Source organism: Melospiza melodia, chromosome 8, assembly GCF_035770615.1.
Source record: "Melospiza melodia melodia isolate bMelMel2 chromosome 8, bMelMel2.pri, whole genome shotgun sequence".
Classification (NCBI taxonomy): Eukaryota; Metazoa; Chordata; class Aves; order Passeriformes; family Passerellidae; genus Melospiza; species Melospiza melodia.
Window position 1 is genome coordinate 9,141,164 of NC_086201.1, and position 18,677 is coordinate 9,159,840.

General features: G+C 41.1%; 2 protein-coding genes across 9 annotated transcripts; one reads left to right on the forward strand and one right to left on the reverse strand.

Annotated features, from left to right (window-relative positions):
• Positions 1 to 298: 298 nt before the first annotated feature.
• Positions 299 to 11,245, reverse strand: CEP70 (centrosomal protein 70). 5 transcript variants are annotated; one of them, XM_063161661.1, is made up of 16 exons: positions 11,183 to 11,245; positions 10,648 to 10,747; positions 10,363 to 10,486; positions 9,864 to 10,044; positions 9,372 to 9,541; positions 8,238 to 8,297; positions 7,462 to 7,561; positions 6,982 to 7,070; positions 6,577 to 6,654; positions 5,459 to 5,561; positions 4,677 to 4,847; positions 3,934 to 4,080; positions 3,258 to 3,426; positions 1,896 to 2,010; positions 863 to 942; positions 299 to 496 (listed from the first exon to the last, which is right to left on the reverse strand). In XM_063161661.1, the coding sequence occupies exons 1-16, from the start codon at positions 11,189 to 11,191 to the stop codon at positions 429 to 431; spliced, it is 1,764 nt and encodes a 587-aa protein (XP_063017731.1). In that variant the 5' UTR covers positions 11,192 to 11,245; the 3' UTR covers positions 299 to 428. The 5 variants fall into 5 exon arrangements, with proteins under 5 accessions (XP_063017731.1, XP_063017728.1, XP_063017727.1 ...); XM_063161658.1 differs by lacking the exon at positions 11,183 to 11,245 and adding an exon at positions 11,050 to 11,161 and having other exon boundaries at positions 6,577 to 6,651; XM_063161657.1 differs by lacking the exon at positions 11,183 to 11,245 and adding an exon at positions 11,050 to 11,161.
• A 68-nt stretch (positions 11,246 to 11,313) lies between these two features.
• On the forward strand, positions 11,314 to 18,382 carry FAIM (Fas apoptotic inhibitory molecule). 4 transcript variants are annotated; one of them, XM_063161667.1, is made up of 6 exons: positions 11,335 to 11,352; positions 12,810 to 12,867; positions 13,513 to 13,648; positions 14,010 to 14,238; positions 15,654 to 15,703; positions 17,093 to 18,382. In XM_063161667.1, exons 2-6 carry the CDS (start codon positions 12,824 to 12,826, stop codon positions 17,240 to 17,242), a joined length of 609 nt encoding a protein of 202 aa, XP_063017737.1. In that variant the 5' UTR covers positions 11,335 to 11,352; positions 12,810 to 12,823; the 3' UTR covers positions 17,243 to 18,382. The 4 variants fall into 4 exon arrangements, with proteins under 4 accessions (XP_063017738.1, XP_063017737.1, XP_063017739.1 ...); XM_063161666.1 differs by lacking the exon at positions 11,335 to 11,352 and having other exon boundaries at positions 12,801 to 12,867; positions 17,093 to 17,262; positions 17,819 to 18,382; XM_063161668.1 differs by lacking the exon at positions 12,810 to 12,867 and having other exon boundaries at positions 11,314 to 11,352.
• Positions 18,383 to 18,677: the final 295 nt, after the last annotated feature.

The following is an 18,677-nucleotide window of genomic DNA, read 5'->3' on the forward strand; positions in this document are numbered from 1 at the left end:
GTAACAATGTTCCCATCCCAAACTGATCTGGAAATGTGAACCACATTTTAAAATAGGCTCTCAAGGAAACCAAGATTGAGCATTTGTGTAAGTGTGCTGGCTATGGCAGTAAGGGCATCTTTACCTCATACTTACTGGGTCAGCAATATTAAAAGTGATTAGAGTTTGTGCTGGATGTTGAGCTGGGTTCAGTTTCCTGGACTGATACAGAGTATATTGGTTCTCTCTCTGGAATTGAGTAGACCAGTTGACAGCAGTTAAAAGTTTTTCTTAAACTGACCAAGAATTAAATAAAAAATTAAAAATGCAGTAATTTTTATTTAAGTAAAAAAAAAATCTGGAATTGTTGCTTAGGAGGTAGCTGCAATGTCATGTGCACCAGCAGGTACATTCACAGGTAAGAGAAATCTTGCTCAGGAAGAGCAGAGTCACCCATAACCAGCTCCCCATTTCAGGTTTTGCACTGCAGGTAAAATATCATCCACGTTACTGATCTCTGCAACAGAATGGAAAGCAAAAGGGTTAGGCTTATGAACCCAGAACACCTTGAGTTCAACCAAAATTCTAACTTAAACAGATGGTGAATTAAATAAACACCTCAGACCTTTTAATGCCTTTGGAAAAAAATCAATTAGGCTTGTAAGTAATATGCTTAAGTAAATGCAACCCCATGTTAAATGCAAATGAAGTGTTTTGGTCACTTCCTGAGGAAAGGTGGAAAGGAGAGTGAGGCAAAGGCAGCACCCTCCCTCACATCCTCCTGTTTTAGCACAGCAGGAGTAAAGAAAACATGTGTTAACTGTTTAGAGTTATATGAGGAAGTGTTGGCATGAAGATAATTATTGTTGCAAATATTACTCACCTAGAAGACACAGCAAATCTTGAATGAGAGCTTGAAAGGGTGGAAAGAAGCACTCATGTTCTTCAAGCTTATTGATGATACTGGAATGGAAAGTGAGACAATCAGGTAAGAGGTGCAAGGACATGGCAAGTTCATCCTCTTGGCCATTTTGTTGTTCTGTGCCATTACTATGTGAAAATATTGCTACTTAGTACATAAAACCATGGACACCAATGTTCTGTTCTCCAGTTCTGAACCTGCAGCCAACAAGGGAGCTGTCACAAGGATCTCTGATTTCACTACTAATGCTGTATGCACATCCTTCCTTCCTCCCTCACATGGCTCCAGGTAGTCTGGGGCCTGGAACATTCATCTGTGTATGCTAAATATACTGCCTGGGGGTGGCTGGTATAACTGCCTTGGAGGTAGAGCAAGAAATGCTTTATAAGCAGCTGTTCTCCAGCTGAAACTGAGAAATGAGTGCAGAAAGGCTGAGGGAGTGAGTATTGTTAACTCAGCATGTGTCAGACTTGCTGCCTGCTCCCTTTTTAGTTTGTCTGTAAAGCACATGCTGAATGCCAGCCCTCAGGGTCTGCTGCCACCCAGATGTGGCTGTTACCTGTTGAATGTAGAACTGGATTTGTCCAGTTTCTAAAGTGTTTGTAGGCAGCTTGAGGCAAGCCCTGCCTTGGCAACTGGAACACTTCAATGTTACATCAGAGACTTGCATCACTTTCTCCTCCCCACCCAGGTGCCACATTTGTCTCCTGATGAAACATGTATCCCATTAAGCCTTGTTTGATCACATTATCCATGGAAACCAGAGAGTGTTTTGGAACCTTCTGGCCTCAATTCTTCCCTCTGTCAACTTCATCTTTTTGACAGAATACAAGATTTGTTTCAAGCAGGACAGCAGTAACTAACACCTGTGCTGTGGCAGCTCACTGACTTTGTAACAAATGATAGAAGTTTCTTTCAGCATCAGTTTTTGCCAGTTCTCAATTACTACATTTGATGTTTGCAGAATGGTCAGCAGTGGAACAGCCCCACATACCTGTGGATGTCTTGGGTGCCCAGAAGCTGCTGTACCTGCTCGGTCACGTTCTTATTAATGATGTCACACAGTTTCCCAACAGTATTCACTACCACAGTGGGTGGAGCTGAACTGTCTGTGCAAAAACAAACACCTCATGATTCTTTTGACAGCAATGACAGGAAAGTATTTTAGACACAGTTGAATTTTTGCAGGTGCACAGTTTTTACTTGGTTTTCATAGATCTAGGCATTTCCATTACATCATTCACAGAAAATAGAAATAAACAAATGGTCAGAAATAAACAAATGTTAGCTAGGAGTGGGGATTCTCTCACTAATCCTTTAGTGGCTAAAAAAGCCTTGGCAGAGCTGTGTGTTCACAGCAGAGAGGGTACTAAAGTGCACCCTTACAATGTCAGTGGAAATCAGCCAACTGAAATTATATATAGAGAGGGGGGTTATTAAATTAGGTTCTTGTGACACAACAGACACACTGTAGGGGCTAGGCCAATAAGGAACCTGCTTAACAAACATGGAAATGTTTGGAGGAGGATGTTTTTTGTTAACACCCAGAACTTGTTTTGGTATTGAATTTTAACCTGTCTGCAGTGCTGTGAGTGAAGGTAGCAGCGTCCTTGTCCTTTTCTCCTTCAATTTCAGAAGAACTTGGACAAGGCATCTTCTGAGCTGCAGTTATGAGGGGGAGGTGAGGTTTCCTCCTCTCCCATGCTGGCTGCAGGCAGGAACACTGCTTCCCTCCTTGAATGAGGCTCAGCAGCCCAGGAGCTCTGGGGTTGGACATCCTACAGCCCAGCCCAACCTCTTAACCCAGGAGCAGCAGGAGCTGCAGTTCTACAGAAGTTCCCACCAGAAGGGAAATAACCAACTAAACCTCTGAGTACTGACAGTTTTTGACATTCAACAACTTGTTTTGGTTTTTAAGTTTAGCAGCATAAGATGGAACTTTTTGAGGACTGGACCCAATTACAGTTGAATGAATTACTGAGTAGAAATCTACCTCTGAGACAGAGTTATTTTCTTCCTTAAATTTGTTATCTTTCAAGTGAAGAATAAACAACAATTATGAAATCAGCTCACCAAAAAAAAAAAATTTTGTGGAAAAAAAAATTCTATTTCCCCTGTTATTTTCATCTTCTGCCTCCCTGTTATTCCTCAGCAACTGCTAAAGGCTTACAAATACTGGGGATTTGCTATTTGAGCTATAAATTGAGAGGAACCTCTTTTTGTCTTCCCAGTGAAGGAAACACCTAGTTAATTCATTTCTCAACAGCTGAACATTATTTTCTATGAAGAGGGCAGCTTTTCACCTGTCTCCTTTTTCTGGAATGGTGTGAACAAGCAGCAGGTGGTCAGCCTTTACCTAGTTCCAGGAGCTCTTGGAGGTTCCTCATGGCATTGGTCATTTCCCCCAGCTTCGTGTACACCTCGTTCATCCGTGGATAAACACCGCTCAGAGAAGTGACATCAAACAGCTTCTGGAAGTGGGACACTATGGCAGACAGGGTTTGCAAGGACTGTGTCTGGCTGGTCTGCAGCAAGCAGGAAGAACTCATCAATGGTACTGCTTAACCAGGCAAGAGTACTTTAAGCTGTGAAACATTCATAAAACCAGTCTGAAGAACAGGTGTAACTTCCCTTACAAAATCTCAATGTTTCAAATCTTTTTCAATCTGAAGACACAGTTCAATAGTTTTCAGGCACAAGCATACACCAAACTCCAAATATTCTTTTGAAAGCTTCCTTCTCTGTTGCTAAGAGAAGCATTTATGTATTCTCAGCCCTGAGAGACAGAACAGGATAATTCCTGAGACTACAGGGCAATGCAAATTCACTGCTGGTCAAGTGCCTTTGATTAAAGCAATCTTCCCCAAGGTGAATTTATCCATTATGTTAAAAGAGTCTTTGACTACTGAATGTCTTCAAACAGGTATTTCTTAAATGCTGCAAGGCTTTCAAATGCACCAATCTAATCACTGTGTGAAGAATGCATTTAAGAACTCCACAGTAACTTGTGATTATAAATCTCTGATAATTACCTTTTCCTTATGTTCTAATTCTTCCAAAATTGCATCTACTATCAACTGAAGGTCTTCAACTCGTATGGATTCTCTGTTATCCTGTGGATTTTTAGTGTTCCAAGGCAGCAATTCCAGAGATAGTTTTCTCAAGGACCTATGCAAACCCTTAAGAAAGGAGGAGAGCCAACTTATTTTGCAAACTGCTTAAAGTTGTTTTTAGTATAGAAACAGATGCTTTTCTGTTTCTTATACACAGAAAACATTCCAGCACTGGAGAGGTAAAGATTTTAGTTTTCATTAATTAAAGGATAGTATCTTGCTGACATTCTTTGATTTGAAAAGAACAGAGTAAAAAATATTGTATTTGCTATGTATTACAGTTTCAGTGAAATAGGAAGTATTGGTCACAAAGAGTTTGGCTTTAAACAAAACTATTTCACTTGTATTTGGATCAAAAAGTCACTGGTCAGACAAAAGGAAGGAAGAGAATGCACCATCATCAATGTGTGAAGTCCAGACTCTAAAGCTTAAGTTTCCTCTCAGGGACTCAGTTAATGAAATGAAATAAAAGATTTACACAGAGAAGTATCTCTGGTACATATTTCACATGGACAGCAGATTACTTGTAAAATTTAACACCAGGTCAGAAAATAACAAAAGCTACATGTAAAAAAACCCCACAACAACACATAGGGAGGGATGGAGGAGAGGAGAGCAGATGAAAGGAAACCAAGAAACAGAGTACAACAATGTGTTGTTACCTTTAGGGCTATGAGCTGATCTGCCCACATTTCTACAGTGAGTGGAAGATGCTCAAATCCACATCCCTGTCCATTCTCTTTATTGTCATTTTTCACTGGTCCTTTGCTGGGCCGGAATATTAACGGAGGAGCTCTTGGGCTTTGCAAAATAGAATCAATATGGGACAAAACCTTCAAGAACAAATTACAAATGTTATTGCTCAAATATGTATGATGTTTTGGAATGAAATCCCTCTTAATCACAGTCATGATTGTCTAAAATTAAGTCATAAATATCTCCAATATTACTATTGACTGATTTTACACATGCACTCAACATGCAATAGACTCAGAGATTTCAATATATACCAGCTAGAAGATATGTAACAGTAATGTAAGTATATACTTCCCTTTGAGGGATACTTAACATTTATCCACTCAAGGCATTGTAAATTCCACAGTTTGCTAAGTTTTATTATATTTAGGCTTTTTAATTAGAAGAAAAATAAAGGCCACTATCACCCAAGATCTTGAACCCCTGTTCTGAACAGACTTCAGCTAAATCATATTTACCAGCCTAGTGTCTGCTGCCTTGCTGTGATTTCAGGTATTTACACTCCGACAGAACAAGAGCCAGCCTACACTGACTGCCAAATCCAAAAATGACTCATCTTACACAAAGGATTTGATAGGCATTCTTAGCCTCAGACCAGCACACCCCAGTCAACACAGCTAAACAGAACATGTAAAACATTTCACTGTAGCAGTGCTAGAAATATGCAGAACAGATACAATTTGGGTACCTGCAAGTATTGCTGGCAAGCTGCCTGCTGCTGATCCACAGTGACAACTCTCCCAGAGTCTTTGTTTTCTTCTTTTTTTTCTCCAGTCCTGCTCCCTGAAAATCTGCACAAAAATACAACACAGTGGGTCACACAAGCAGCCTTAGCAGGAGATGCTACCTTTAACCTTGGTGGAAGAACCAGGTGTGTATCACTCAAACACACAAAGTAAATATCCATGTTATGATGCTGGGCAATAAAATCCCATCAGACCCAAGGAACACAGAATGACAACACAATACTCAATGCAAATATCAATAATTTATCTCAAGTCTCCAGGCTGAGGCTATGCCAGACCGCTTGCTGATTTAGAAGGGACACCACCAGGTTTTCTGTTACCAGAGTTCTACTATGGCTGAAGACCTAAAATCCAGAATTTTACTCTAAAGGCTCAAATTCCAAGCTCAGTTGTTATCTGCTTCTGCTGGAACATCTTTCCTGGCTTGTTACTACAAATCTCACTTTTCATCTAAATTATACTTACTGCACAAGAGAATAGACCATTTAAATATACACAACATGTCTATTTATTTTTAAGTGATGTCTTTTTCAGTCTATACAATATTTAGCATTCAGTATACACAAGGACAAATGACTAAGTGAAATTACAGTTAAAAACACTTCATTAGTACTAGAACTTTTATATCTTCCATGTATTTTCTTAGCAATATTTCAGAAAAAAAACAGTCAAGTTCTAAGAATAATCTGGACATAACTTCAGTAGCTGCAACATTTTGCCAACTCACACTTTCCCATTTATAATTCATCATGAAACCAATAACCTCCTTTACAGCTTATGGAAGCAGCAAACACCAGAGATGGCCCTGTACATATTGCCAGCAAAAGAACTCAAATCAAATCCAGAAAGACAAAATGAAATTAAAAACCTCCATTTGGAGACCCTGCCATCATTTCAGAAACAGAGGGCTGCTGAGGTCCAGCAGCACTTGCTGCTCATAACCAAAGAATGCTGATAAGGCACATGCTATATAAGCTACTCTCTACATCACAGGCTGCAGAGTAACCTTGCCTTCAGAAATCCAGAGGATTCATGGAAGTCCCTGAAAGAATATACTTACTGGGTAGTTTTCTTTAAAGCTTTCTGTAGTTTCTTCACTTGGTGCTTGTAAAATTTTAATTCCTGTGCAGTTGGCCTGCTAGACAGAAAAAGTACCATGTTATATGTCTTGCATTGGAAGGTATCTATAAAATTCATCCAAGCAAAAAGGTAAGAAAGCTTTGCCAGTGCCAAAAAATCATTCTGGAAATTAAATTCTGCTATATTTCTACATGACAACAGCAATAAAGAGCAAACTAATCAGTAGCAGCTGTTATTAACAGTGTAGGGAGAGCAGCGTGGCTGTTGCTGCCATATCTCATTTCTTTGATCACAGATTTCACACTTGACTTTCACAATTGCTGGTGCTTGTAAAGCAAAGTCTACTGAAATGGCCTTGCAAAGAATGACACTTATCCTTTCTCACCTTATTTCCAAGTTTTTCTTGAGATTTATATTTTCAAGCAAAAGCTGTTCATTCTTGGCTTTTGTTTCAGTAAGCTGCTTCTGGAAAGACTGCAACAGAGACTGAGTTATTGCTTTTATTGCCCTCATTTCATAATGAACAAGCTTCAACAATTTAAAGTGTGTGCATGTTAAGAAGGGTTCCCAGTTGCCTGGACAGCAAAGCAGCATGGATGAGGACTCAGATGATGGAGCCTAGAGCCTGGTGCATCAGACCCCAGGTGGAGCCCTGTGACCAAAGGAGGTCTATGCAATCCTCAGCAGACTCAAAACATTTTGCTGAATCTTTGCACAAGGACAGGGACTCTGCCCATAGAGGTTACAAGCTCAGAAGACATGACAAGAACAAGAGACAGAAAACAAACATATTTATGTTTCTGTGTGGCTCTTGAAGGGTTACCATGGAGAGATCTGCACTGAATTATTCTTGGCAGTTCCATACCATGAGCAGTGCTTTGTAATTAGGAGTAGCATCTAGATTTAAGAACTCTTCCTTGGTTTTTACTTCTCTCTGCATCTCATCTTCATCTTTTTTATATTGCCTATTGGGAAAAAATAAATTGGTTCAGCTTAGTGCAGTTCATTTAGCTCAAAAATTTAAGTTGGTTTAGTTAGCAGTTATGTATGATAATAATGTTTTCATAAACTACCAAGTAAATAGGATAGGTATTCTGCCCTAAGATTCCTGCTCTAATTTCTGGGAAAGCTGTTTCATGTGCTAATGAAATGCACTTATCCACAGCAGAAACTCCAGTACAAGCAAATCCCATTTCAGTTTTGTCAACAGTAATCTCAAGCTATAGGAATCTCTCAGGTATCTGTTTGTTGCTTTGTGCCATGCAGGCACTGGGAGAGAGCTGAAAACCTTTAGTTTTGGGAGATCAATCTACTGAGCACAGCTAATGCAGTAATTCTGGCTATGGCAAAAGAGAAAGGAGAAGGAAAAAAAAGAAAGCAAGAAAGAAAGATTTATAGTTCAAGTATCTAAATACCCCAAGCCTCCTAACTGTCCTGGCCTCCTGACTGAGAAGCTGCTTAGCCTGACTGCCAGTTATTCTCTGGAAAAATCTAAATTTCCATGACTATTACAACCCTTTGCTATTTCTTACATGCTAGTGATACCTGGAGCATAGAATATTTACCACGATAAGATTTAAGAACAGTAAGGGCTAAAATAATTTTGAACAGTAGAACCACAGGGCATTCAATGAGACCTACCTCAGCTCCTTTTTAATCTGACTAATTTGAGATTCATAATAGTCAATTAGACAAAGGTACCTGAAGAAAGGAAAAATTCATTTTGAATTTCAGATATTCTCACAAAACTCATCCTGTGACCAACCCAGAGGAACAGGTCAGCTCACACAGCTGCACTGCACTTTGGAAGTGGCTGCTGCAAACTGTGGAGTTTCTCTCATACCAGACAACCATGGTCACACTTTGCCAAAATGGAAAAGTAGACATATTGAAACTGTGCTAGTTTAGAAACAGCAAAATATTCAAGAGGAGAAAAAAGTTAAATCTGCCCACCAGCCTCCTCATCTTATGCTTGTGGTTGCCCAGCAAGATTAACAGAGAGGCACAGTCAAAATCAAGTGTCTTGAGCACTCTGAGATTGTCTGGTTTGGAGAGACAGAGGAGGGAGGACAGGAAACCAAATTCAGAGATCCTTCCTCTGATATGGTGAGGGCTCAAGGAAAAGGCTGAGCACACACAATCTCTCTTAAAAGCTTCCCAGGTAAACACTGCTGGCCAGGCCTAGAGAGCTGATTTTTTATCAGCACAATAAAGCAATGGCTACCTGAGGCCTAGGAATGGGCAAATGCCTGATTGTAGCAGAGCTATGGAAATCCTCCTAGCAAGAGACACAGCCTTGTGACACTTTGGGAACTTACCCAAAAGCACTGGGAAGCTTACAAGCAAGCCTGCAGTGTTGCAAACATCACTTCCCAAAATCAGAAAGGCTCTTTTTAGGGGGGCTAAGGATGGTGTTTGCTGGGGGGTTTGTTTATTTTTAACTTACATTTTTAAATGTTAGAATCCCAGGATGAGATCATCCCAGCTGACACTGCAGCTACAGAGCAGAGTGAATCATTCCCTTCCCTTTGCTGACATCTAGTGTGGGCAGTGGGTGGCAATTTTTTAATTTCTGCCATGGATTTATCTGGCTTACAGTTTCACAGAAGAAAAATATCACTGCACTGAGGTACCTTCACAAGAATTCGTATTTCATCTTGGACTCCTAAAGTCTCCAGGTTACTTTTTTTCCCCATATAAATAGCAAGAAGCATTACATTAAAATCTGTTTCTTCATTTAATGTTGCAGGGATTCAGCAGAAGAGAATCACTTACCGCTGATCCAGGACAGACTTGGGAGCTCTCTTGCAAAACTGACAAAACATTTTCTTTTGAGTGTCTGCTCGCTGCTGCTCCTCCCTCCCAACTCTGCTCAGCTCCTTCTGCAAGTGGGCAATGATCTCTTGCTGTTCTTGCAGCTTTTCCTGCTGCTGTTGGTATTTCACCTGTGAACAGGCAATGGGAGCATTACTGAACTGCTCTGACCCACCTGCTGACTGTCCTGCACAAGCCCAGGTACAGTACAGTCCTTGGAGCCAAGGAAAATGAGCACTTGGGTTTTAGCTGTGCTGAAGAGACAGTGGAAGAGGGATACAGACATTTTTCTATATTATTTCTAGAAAATTCTGCATAGTTTGAAAATACTTAGCTATAAACAGTGTACTAACCCTATGACCCAAGATTCATGTTTATTTAGATCAACATAAATATTCTGACACTTTTCACAAGTCAAAAGTTTGAATCCTCAGGCAGCACTATTTGAATTACCCGTGAAGCCTGTTGCTCTTTTTGAAGTTCCTTGACTTGGCTCTGTTGCTGGCATGCTTTAGCTATTGTTTCATCTTCCAGCTGACAAATTTTGGCCTTAATGTTTTTCACCACATTTTCCAAATCATTAGCCCGTTGCTCTTGCCGAGATGCCCGACCTTGTTCCAGTCGTACCACATCTCTGAAAAAAGAAATGAATCCTTGCTTTTAACTTAAACTCATTTCACTATAGACACCTGACATTATGTGCTGACCTTGGATAACATCCTCTGGCAGCATGGGCATGGTATGGGAAATACACTGATATGAGAAGAAGCAGCAGATGAAACAACAGAAGAGCTTAAAAGGAACTGAGACAACATTGCTGCATATTGAACAATAACCTCAGGAAAAAGGTCTTAGGCCTCTGGTGAGATAAGATCTCCACCAGGCCAGAGATGCAATACTCCAATACTGATAATACTTTTACTCTGCAGGTAAATTCCTTCCACTGTCTTACCTAAGACATCGATTTGCCTCCATAAGTCCCTGCATCACCTTCTGCTGTCGCTCAATGTCTTCCACCAGCGTTTTTAACGCAAGTCTGATTCCTTGAGAAGACTCATGGTCTAGGACAATCATATCTGAAGACACAAAACATAAGCAAAGTCACAATGAAAGGGTTTGAACAGCCAAAGAAGATCACCTGTTTGCTGCCACTAGGAAGTCACAGCTTTGGAGATGCCTTATGAACTCACGGTTACTATTTCTGAATACAAAAATTACATTTCCTGACGTACATTACCTGATGTATCTCTGCAGCTTTGGGGGGCAGCAAGACTCACAGGTTTCAACCCATGACGCATTAATATCCTGTTTAGGTTTTCCCACTCTGCCTTCTCCTGCTGCATTGGGAGAAAGGGAAAATGAGGCAGAAACCTGAGTTCTTCACATGAGCTGTGCAGCAGAAGGTACCAAATGCCCCCAAATTAAAGCAAACCAACCCCAAACCCCTCAAGAGGCCACTACAGGAGGGCTTGTGAGAAACTCCAATAGGATCTGCAAAGCACATTGGGGAAAAGCGTACTTAATACCACACAGAATGCTCAGTTTCCCTGATCCCTACTGAAAGCAGAATACGCGCAATGAGTTAAATTCTCCTCTTTGGGAACCCCAAACCACCGGCCCTCGGCTCCCTCCAACGCACCCGGGGCGCAGCGGCCCCGCCGCGAGCGGAGCCCTCAGGGAGGCGGCGGCGGCTCTGGCGGTTCACGGACTGCTCCATGGCGCTCTGTCCCGCTCCAACCACCCAGCAGCGACACCCGGGGCCAGCAGAGTACCTCGGTCATGGCGAGGGCCGCAGGGCAGGAGAGGGGCCGCTCCTCAGGCCGCGGAGCCGCTCGGGCGGGAGCGGAGCGGCGGGAGCGGCGGGCGGGGGGGCCGCGGGGCGGCGCTGCGCGGGCGCCGCCATTTTGCGGCGCGGGAGGCGAGGGGAGGAGACCGGGCGGAGGTAGGAGCGGGGACACGGCGGGAGCTGCGGCGGGCGCGGGGCTAACAAAAACAAAAAATAAAGACAGGAAGGAATGGAGAAAGCTCGTTGCTGGCGGTAACGGTGGGGGCAGATCTGCCGGCTTCGGAGCTCGTGCATTTCCCGGTATGCCACCCCGCGATGAGCGCTGCCGGGATTAGATGGATGGTCTGGAAGCCGTAATCCCAGCCTAGTTTTCAGAACGAGCCTTTCGTGTAATGGATAAACACCGCCTCGGGCTGCCGAGCTGGTCGGTGAATAGAGGCGGTGGTGCAGCCGTGCTGTGTGTCCCTGCTTCGGAGCAGGGGCCGCAGGCGCCGCGCCCGCTCCCTCACGGAGAGCGCCCAGCTCTCCCTTGGGATGCGGGGGGATCGCTGGCCTCAGCAAACACCCCCGGCTAGAGTCTGCGTTCGGCCTCGGTGCAAAATAAACGTGTATCGCTTCATTACCAGGATTTGAGGGGAAAAAATAAAAAAGGAATTTGTGTGGTCTGGGATGCTTCCTAACCCTTTCAGCATCGATCCTAAATGATGCCTAAAGCGCACACCGCAGGACTGCGGCCTGCCCGGGCGATGAGGGCTCTGGGCTGTCCGGGACCCGCTTCGGGCACCTCCCGAGGCCGCCCCTTGTGCCGAGCCGGTCTGTGCCGAGCCTGCTCGCCGGAGCCGAGGAGGGAAATGTTCCCCGCCCGACTCCCACCGTGTGCCCAGGGATTCCGCCTTTGCAAGAACCAGAAACTTCAGGAGCGGCCAAAACAACCTCCTCATTTATTAGCACGTTTATTATTAGCACGTTTGTTTATTGATAGGTACAAACATGACCGATCATGATGAAATTAATGAGTGAAAATAATGCACTAAAAAGCGGTGGTTGTAAAACACCGTCGTGGTCTAAAATCCACTTAAGTAAGAAATTAGTTCCTTGTGGCTCACATAGATTTTGTGACTGAATTGCCAGGTCAAATTTACTAATGTGCTTGTTGAAAGCTGCTACAGTGGTTTAGAAGAGGGAGGAGGTGAAATCACTGCCTGTGCTATTTCCAGTCCCACATTCATTATGGTCTGGGACTGAGATGGGCAGCTCTGGACTGGGTTCCTGCTTTGGTCAAACTGGTAATTTCTAAACTCTGGCAGCCCATTTTTCCATCCAGTAACTGACAAAGTTATAAGGAGATAGTAAAGGTAGGACAAACTTTACTAGCACTTATTTGGTTTTGTAAAATACAATATTTTTTAAAATACTTGCCTTTCTGTCTTAGAGAAAGATGGTTGTATTTTAAGTGTTTTTATTTTATCATATATATGACAGCACTGCATGTTAGTTAATGATGCTAAATGTCCTTTATCTTAGCTGGAGAAAATTATGAAACTTTAGACTTCAGCGCTTCCCTCCTACTATTCTGCTTTTCTATTTTTTCTTGCTGCTAATTGGATTAAAAGCTCTTTTGGCTTCTATGGCATCCGGTGAGGAGATTACTGTCTGTGACGATGAAATAAGGTAAAAAATCAGAACTGTGATATGAGCAGATTTGGAAAGATATCCACAGTTCCAGTGGTCACTGATGACTGTATCTAAACTTTAAAAATTACTTGAATAAAAGGATATCTTACCAGATCCATTTCCCTGTGTCTGTGTGTGCAGAGTTGCATATCCAAATGATGTAGGTAGTGTTTATGAGATTAGAGACAAATCTGTTAACACAGCAAATAGCTAAACTGGTCATACTATTTTTTCAAGTCTAAAAAGCTGAAACACTTTCTTTGAGACCAATTAAATAATGTATTTTAATGCCTACTAAGAAATAGCTGAACTGTCCAGGAGTATCTTAAAACTAAATAAAATTTTGTTACCTATTTTCACCTGAACTTGGAGTTTTAGAGGTTAGGTGGGTAGCTGTGTCTTTGTACTGTTTGTCAAAATGAGTCTGTTTAACTCTTTATATTTTGTGATGTTTTGTCATATCTGAATGTCTGAAAAAACATGAAAATATAAGCAGTTCTGTAAGCTTATTCTTTCAAGTCTCATTTTGTATTTGCAAAAAGTGCAAATACAAAAGCAGAAGAAGCAGTAAAGCTTTGAACTGCAGCCATTGGGACTTGAACTTTCAACGACAATTAATTTGCTTTGTTGGTTTCTCCTTAGGTCTCGGTACAGCCACCTAGAGAAGATGACAGATTTGGTGGCTGTTTGGGAAGTAGCTTTAAGTGATGGTGTTCATAAGATTGAATTTGAACATGGGACCACTTCAGGAAAGCGTGTTGTCTATGTTGATGGAAAGGTGAAATTGCTATGTGCTCAAAATTCACTGTGCTACAGATTATATAAATGCACTTCCTTGCAACACACATCACAACAAACAAAAGACTAATAATGCAAGTGAGGTACATTCAGTTAATTACCTAGCTTAATAAAATGCATCATTCTTTTTTTCAGTTCCAATTAAGGTGGGAGTATTCATGAAGTGCTTTGCTGTCCTTGGGCAGAGGCACTCTGTGCATACAAAGCACTATGTATGCATTCATTCCCAAGTAGTAGTTCAGTACTGAGCTGTCTCCTGAGTTCCAGTTCAATTTTTTAATATTAAAACATGCACTCAGGTTTTTCAATTAATACCCTCTTTGTTTTTTTTTTTCCTACAGGAAGAAATAAGAAGAGAATGGATGTTTAAATTAGTGGGTAAAGAAACATTCACTGTTGGAGCTACTAAAACTAAAGCTGCTATTAACATTGATGCAGTCAGTGGCTTTGCATATGAATATACCTTGGAGATCAATGGAAAGAGTCTCAAGCAGTATATAGAGAACAGGTTAAAAACAACCAATACTTGGATATTGAACTTGGCAGGTACAGACTATAGAATTGTCCTAGGTAAGTAAGCATTGAGTGACTACATGTTGCTGCCTTTGAATAAATTGTGTGCATTTAAAAACTGGTAACTAAGAGAAAGCACAGTTGTGATGTAGCTCTGATGCTGTATAAAATCCTGGGGGATGTGGAAGTTTGGAGTGAGATGCCAAAGACAGTCTGAAAAGCAATGCTCTTGTTACACATGTGTGAGTCTACAGGAGCATGGTCTAGATTTGGGTGGGGGGGAGTTGGGAGGCATTACTGCTGCTGCCTCCACAGAGCTGCCCTGGCCAGGCAGTTCTCCAGGTGCAGCCTGCTACAGAAACTTTACCTGCATTGTGATCAAACCTCACATGGGTCTGAATTTGTTCAGCAGGTAACCAGGCTTTCCTTCCAAAAATCATCAGCCATGCTCAAGAAGTCTTTATCTGAAGTGCAACAATGTTATTCCATGTTTTTGATAGATTGATGAGCATCCTTTTTTCTGCATCACTTCTTATCTACAAACTTAAACTAAAACTTTCCAATGATATTCTTTCACTTTCTTAATAGTAAGGCAATACATTGCTTCTCTTCTGCCCTCCCTTTCCCAGTTACATTACAAGCAGGTGGGAGGAGGGATCCCATGAGGAATTTGTCTGTGGCATCCAGTGGGAAAACTTCCCCTTGGGCATTGCTGATGGTTAGAGCTGGAGACAAGAGATCTCAGACTATGATTTCTTCTTAAACCTCAGCACAAAATGAACTGCCCTAAGATGAAGGGGAGCAATGAAGAAAGACAGTTTTAGACAGAAACAGTTAAGTCTTCAGAGAATTTTAATCTCACTATCCTTACTGGAAAGACAAGCAGGGTTCAGCTCTGTGCTGATGTTGTGTCAGTGACAGTCAGTAAAGGGAATTCTACAGCAAAGGATGTGCTGGGAGAAGTAAAAGAATATTCTGCTTCAAGTTCAAAAAACCCCTAAGATTGATATTTAAAGTGGTATTTGGTGCTTTCAAAATATTAAGAATACAGACAGTTTGATGGATGTTAAATAATGCTGCTTTTGAATTAATTTGACCTGGAAAAAAGAGAGCTTTATTGAATAACCAGCACTCAAATAATTAGCAGAAATTACTTCACTTTTCTGTCTTGTAAATGTTTTCAGTTTAAGACTGTCAGAGTATCTCTGGCACTATTCAAAAGAACACAGTGTTAATAGCCAGGGCTAGGGAGGGTAAAAATGTATCTTCTAAGCAAAAGTTGATGACAGAGCCTCTTCTCTAGGCAGTGTGAGAGCAAGCCCTGTAGCTCAGGTATTACAGCTACTTAGGAACTTCTTTTGGGAATCGAAAGTAAAATTCAACAGTAGATTTTTAAAATTCCTAGATCCTTGTTGGTAGGGCCAAAAATAATTACCTTGCTCTTTCTACCTTGTTTTTCTTTTCCTTCACAGAAAAGGACACTATGGATGTGTGGTGCAACGGTCAAAAAATGGAAACAGCGGTATGTGATCCTTCACAAAGGCTCTTCCAGGCTATGGATAGATAAGCAAAGCTTGGCAGAATAAACCCCAGAGGGGCACACTACCTCCCTTTACCTAAGAGGCCAAGGCAGCCAAGATGCTCCTGGTCTGTTCCAAATGACCTTCACTGAATTTTATAACGGGCAGTATTTCAGTTCACATGTCAAACATCTGCAGGTTAAGGATAAATGATGCTTTTCTTTAGCCTTTTCAGACAAACAAAAGAAATTTGAGTCAGTTGTGCAGGGTTTTTAGGGAGAAAACTTTCTGGTGATTGGGAAGGATTTGAGTTTGATGCAGAGTGTAGAGCCACTGCATCCAAACCTGCTTGTGATAGTTGTCACTGAAAGTTGAACACATGTAGTCTGTTATGACTGATGCTTTTTGCCATTTTGAGGTGCTCCTAATACTTAAAGCTTAAAAGCCTCATTGCAACAAGTCAAATCTTTAACTTGATCACATCTGCATTAATTTTCAGAGCAGGTGGTTTAATCTGTTTGGTGTCTTTCTGTTCTTTGATGATTTTCAATATGCACACCAGGTAGGCTTCCCCATCCTTGAAGGATGTGCTTTCTCACCAGGAGGTGTCAAAGCTTTCACAGCTGCCACAAGGAAGCCCCTGGATGAGTACAAATGGTAAAATCAACAGTTCTGCTATACCTGAGAGCAGGATGAAAAGATTCACCAAATGTTTGCTTAGTAATCAGTGGAAGAAGCCTCATCTTCCAGTAAATCAGGGTTTCTGCTCCTGATGGCTCAGCCTTTTCTACAATGTACTGAAAGCACTCTGAGGTGTCCTTGCAAGCTGTGAGTGCAGGTTTAGTGCCAAACTGTGCTTCCATTGGAGCAGCACCCATTAGTTCTGCTGTCACAAACATCATGACAAAAACACAGCCATGCCTGGGAAAATCTGTAACAGGAAATTCCAGAAGTGCAGCAGGAGATGTGCATCCAAGATACACAACTGTTGTACTTGAGTCAGGGCTCTGCTGTAGAAGGCATCCTGAACACTTCACCTTTCACTGCCACTTGAGCACAGGTTTGTGTGGCACCACTGGCTGTGCAGCACAACTTGGCAGGGTGCTGCCTTTCCTGGTTTTGTTTACTGACATGAATCACAAACTCCAACCTTACCATTTCTGATTGTGTGACATTTTCATTGTCAGCTGATGCCCACCAATCTTTAACTGGGCACCTTGACAGAGCCCTGCCTGAGATTCAGCAGCTTTGTTCAGCTTTCAGGCAGTCCTTGTCACAGGTACCTAAAGCTGCTCTAACTGTGGCAACTGCAAGTGATCTTGACATTGATGCATTCGAGCTTTTCATTTATTAAAATATCAACTGTCTGTTTTTATTCTTGTCTCTCCCAGGGTGAATTTGTGGAAGATGGGACTGAAACTCACTTCACTGTTGCTGACCACAGCTGTTGCATTAAGGCTGTCAGTAGTGGGAAACGAAAGGAAGGAATTATTCATACCCTTATTGTGGACAACAGAGAAATCCCAGAGGCTGTGGAATAGCCTCTGCTTAACTGATTAGGGTAGGACTAAGATCAGGAATTTTCAATTACTGTGGTAATTATTTTAATATGTACTACTTGGTACATCTAGTTTGTGCTGGGTTTATTTTCTAGTTTCTGTACACAAAATTATTCTTTTTGAGACCAGATGAAAATAATTACGTACAACCTCTTATATTACCTGTTTTTTAAAAAAAGCTATATATATATATATATATAAATATATAGAATATATAGCATATCACTACGTGTGGAGAACACTGGTGAAACAGAAATTCTATGTCAGGAAAAATCATGCTATAATAAAATGAAAGATAAATATTCAGTAACACTGAATCCTTAACTGCAGGTGGATGTGGAGTGAAGAGAAAGCCTGTACTGGACACGGGAGTAAGATGTTAAAAGCTTTCTCTAGAGTTATTTTTTCTATTAAACTGACTATGGACCTTTTCACATACAGTTAAGGGAAATTACATAGTTAATAAAAAGGTTAATAATTAAATACATAGTTATCAATACTTGTGTTACAGTATTAAATTAATACTGAGTTATGAAAACTGTTCTCTATTCCCACTAGGAGCAAGATGTTACATTGTGCCAAAAATAACATTCCTTTCGGTGGTCTGGAAAGTGATGCTGTAGTTCAGAAACTCATTACTGAGTTTTTTCAAAAAAGAAAATAGAAGAAAAAAATAATTCCTGCCATGAAACCCCTTAAAAAATATCTCTTGGAGCATGCTGACATAAGAACTTACCTTTGTTCAGTGCTAACCAATCTTAAATGTACAACTGTGTGTTTTTATGGCAGTAATGTGTGAATCAAGAAATATGAGGACCAAGGGGACAGAAATGGAAAACAGTTGATTACTTTAATGGAATAGTTAAAATGGAAATAGACTAATTCTGTTTTCAGAATTGCAGCATAATTTCTAAGAGCAACCTTTGGACTTGAGAGCAAAACTCTTGTGTTAATGACTCAAACTACAAAACTACCTTTGAAACAGCAAGCATAGCTAATCTCAAAAATAATTTTTAAAAAACCCCAAATATGAATATATTAATCTAAAAGTTTGTTTTGCAATGGTTGAAAAATATTTCCACTTGTAACCTCAGAATTCAGAATTAAACTTTTATAACTTAATTTCTCTTGGACTTGTGAATGGTTCCTAGTACTATACTAGCTCAGGAGTTGCAGGTGCAGTACAAGCATCCTGGGAATCCATTAACAAATTATTTTGAAAAGTTTTATTGAATGCTAATTTCATCTGTGTTTTAGAGATCAGCAGGCTTTACTAGAGGAGGTTTCCAGGTACCTAAGTGCTGGACTGAATCCCCTTTTACACTGGAATTACTGTAACAGCTCTTGGGCTTTTCTGTGTATTTGCTTCAGGTCACTGCAGAAGCAATGTGGGGATTCCTGGCTACAAGGCTGACAG

Bases quoted from the DNA above. Each gene is read 5' to 3' on its own strand.
- CEP70 (XM_063161657.1), bottom strand. From the start codon at position 11,127: ATGGAGCAGTCCGTGAACCGCCAGAGCCGCCGCCGCCTCCCTGAGGGC. The intron at 3,427-3,933 runs GTAATTATCAGA...TGCTTGCTGCAG, and splicing joins AATTAGAACATAAGGAAAAG to ACCAGCCAGACACAGTCCTT. The intron at 2,011-3,257 runs GTAAAGGCTGAC...GTTTTTGCACAG, and splicing joins CCAAGAGCTCCTGGAACTAG to ACAGTTCAGCTCCACCCACT.
- FAIM (XM_063161667.1), top strand. From the start codon at position 12,824: ATGGCATCCGGTGAGGAGATTACTGTCTGTGACGATGAAATAAG. The intron at 14,239-15,653 runs GTAAGTAAGCAT...TTTCCTTCACAG, and splicing joins AGACTATAGAATTGTCCTAG to AAAAGGACACTATGGATGTG. The intron at 15,704-17,092 runs GTATGTGATCCT...TGTCTCTCCCAG, and splicing joins GTCAAAAAATGGAAACAGCG to GGTGAATTTGTGGAAGATGG.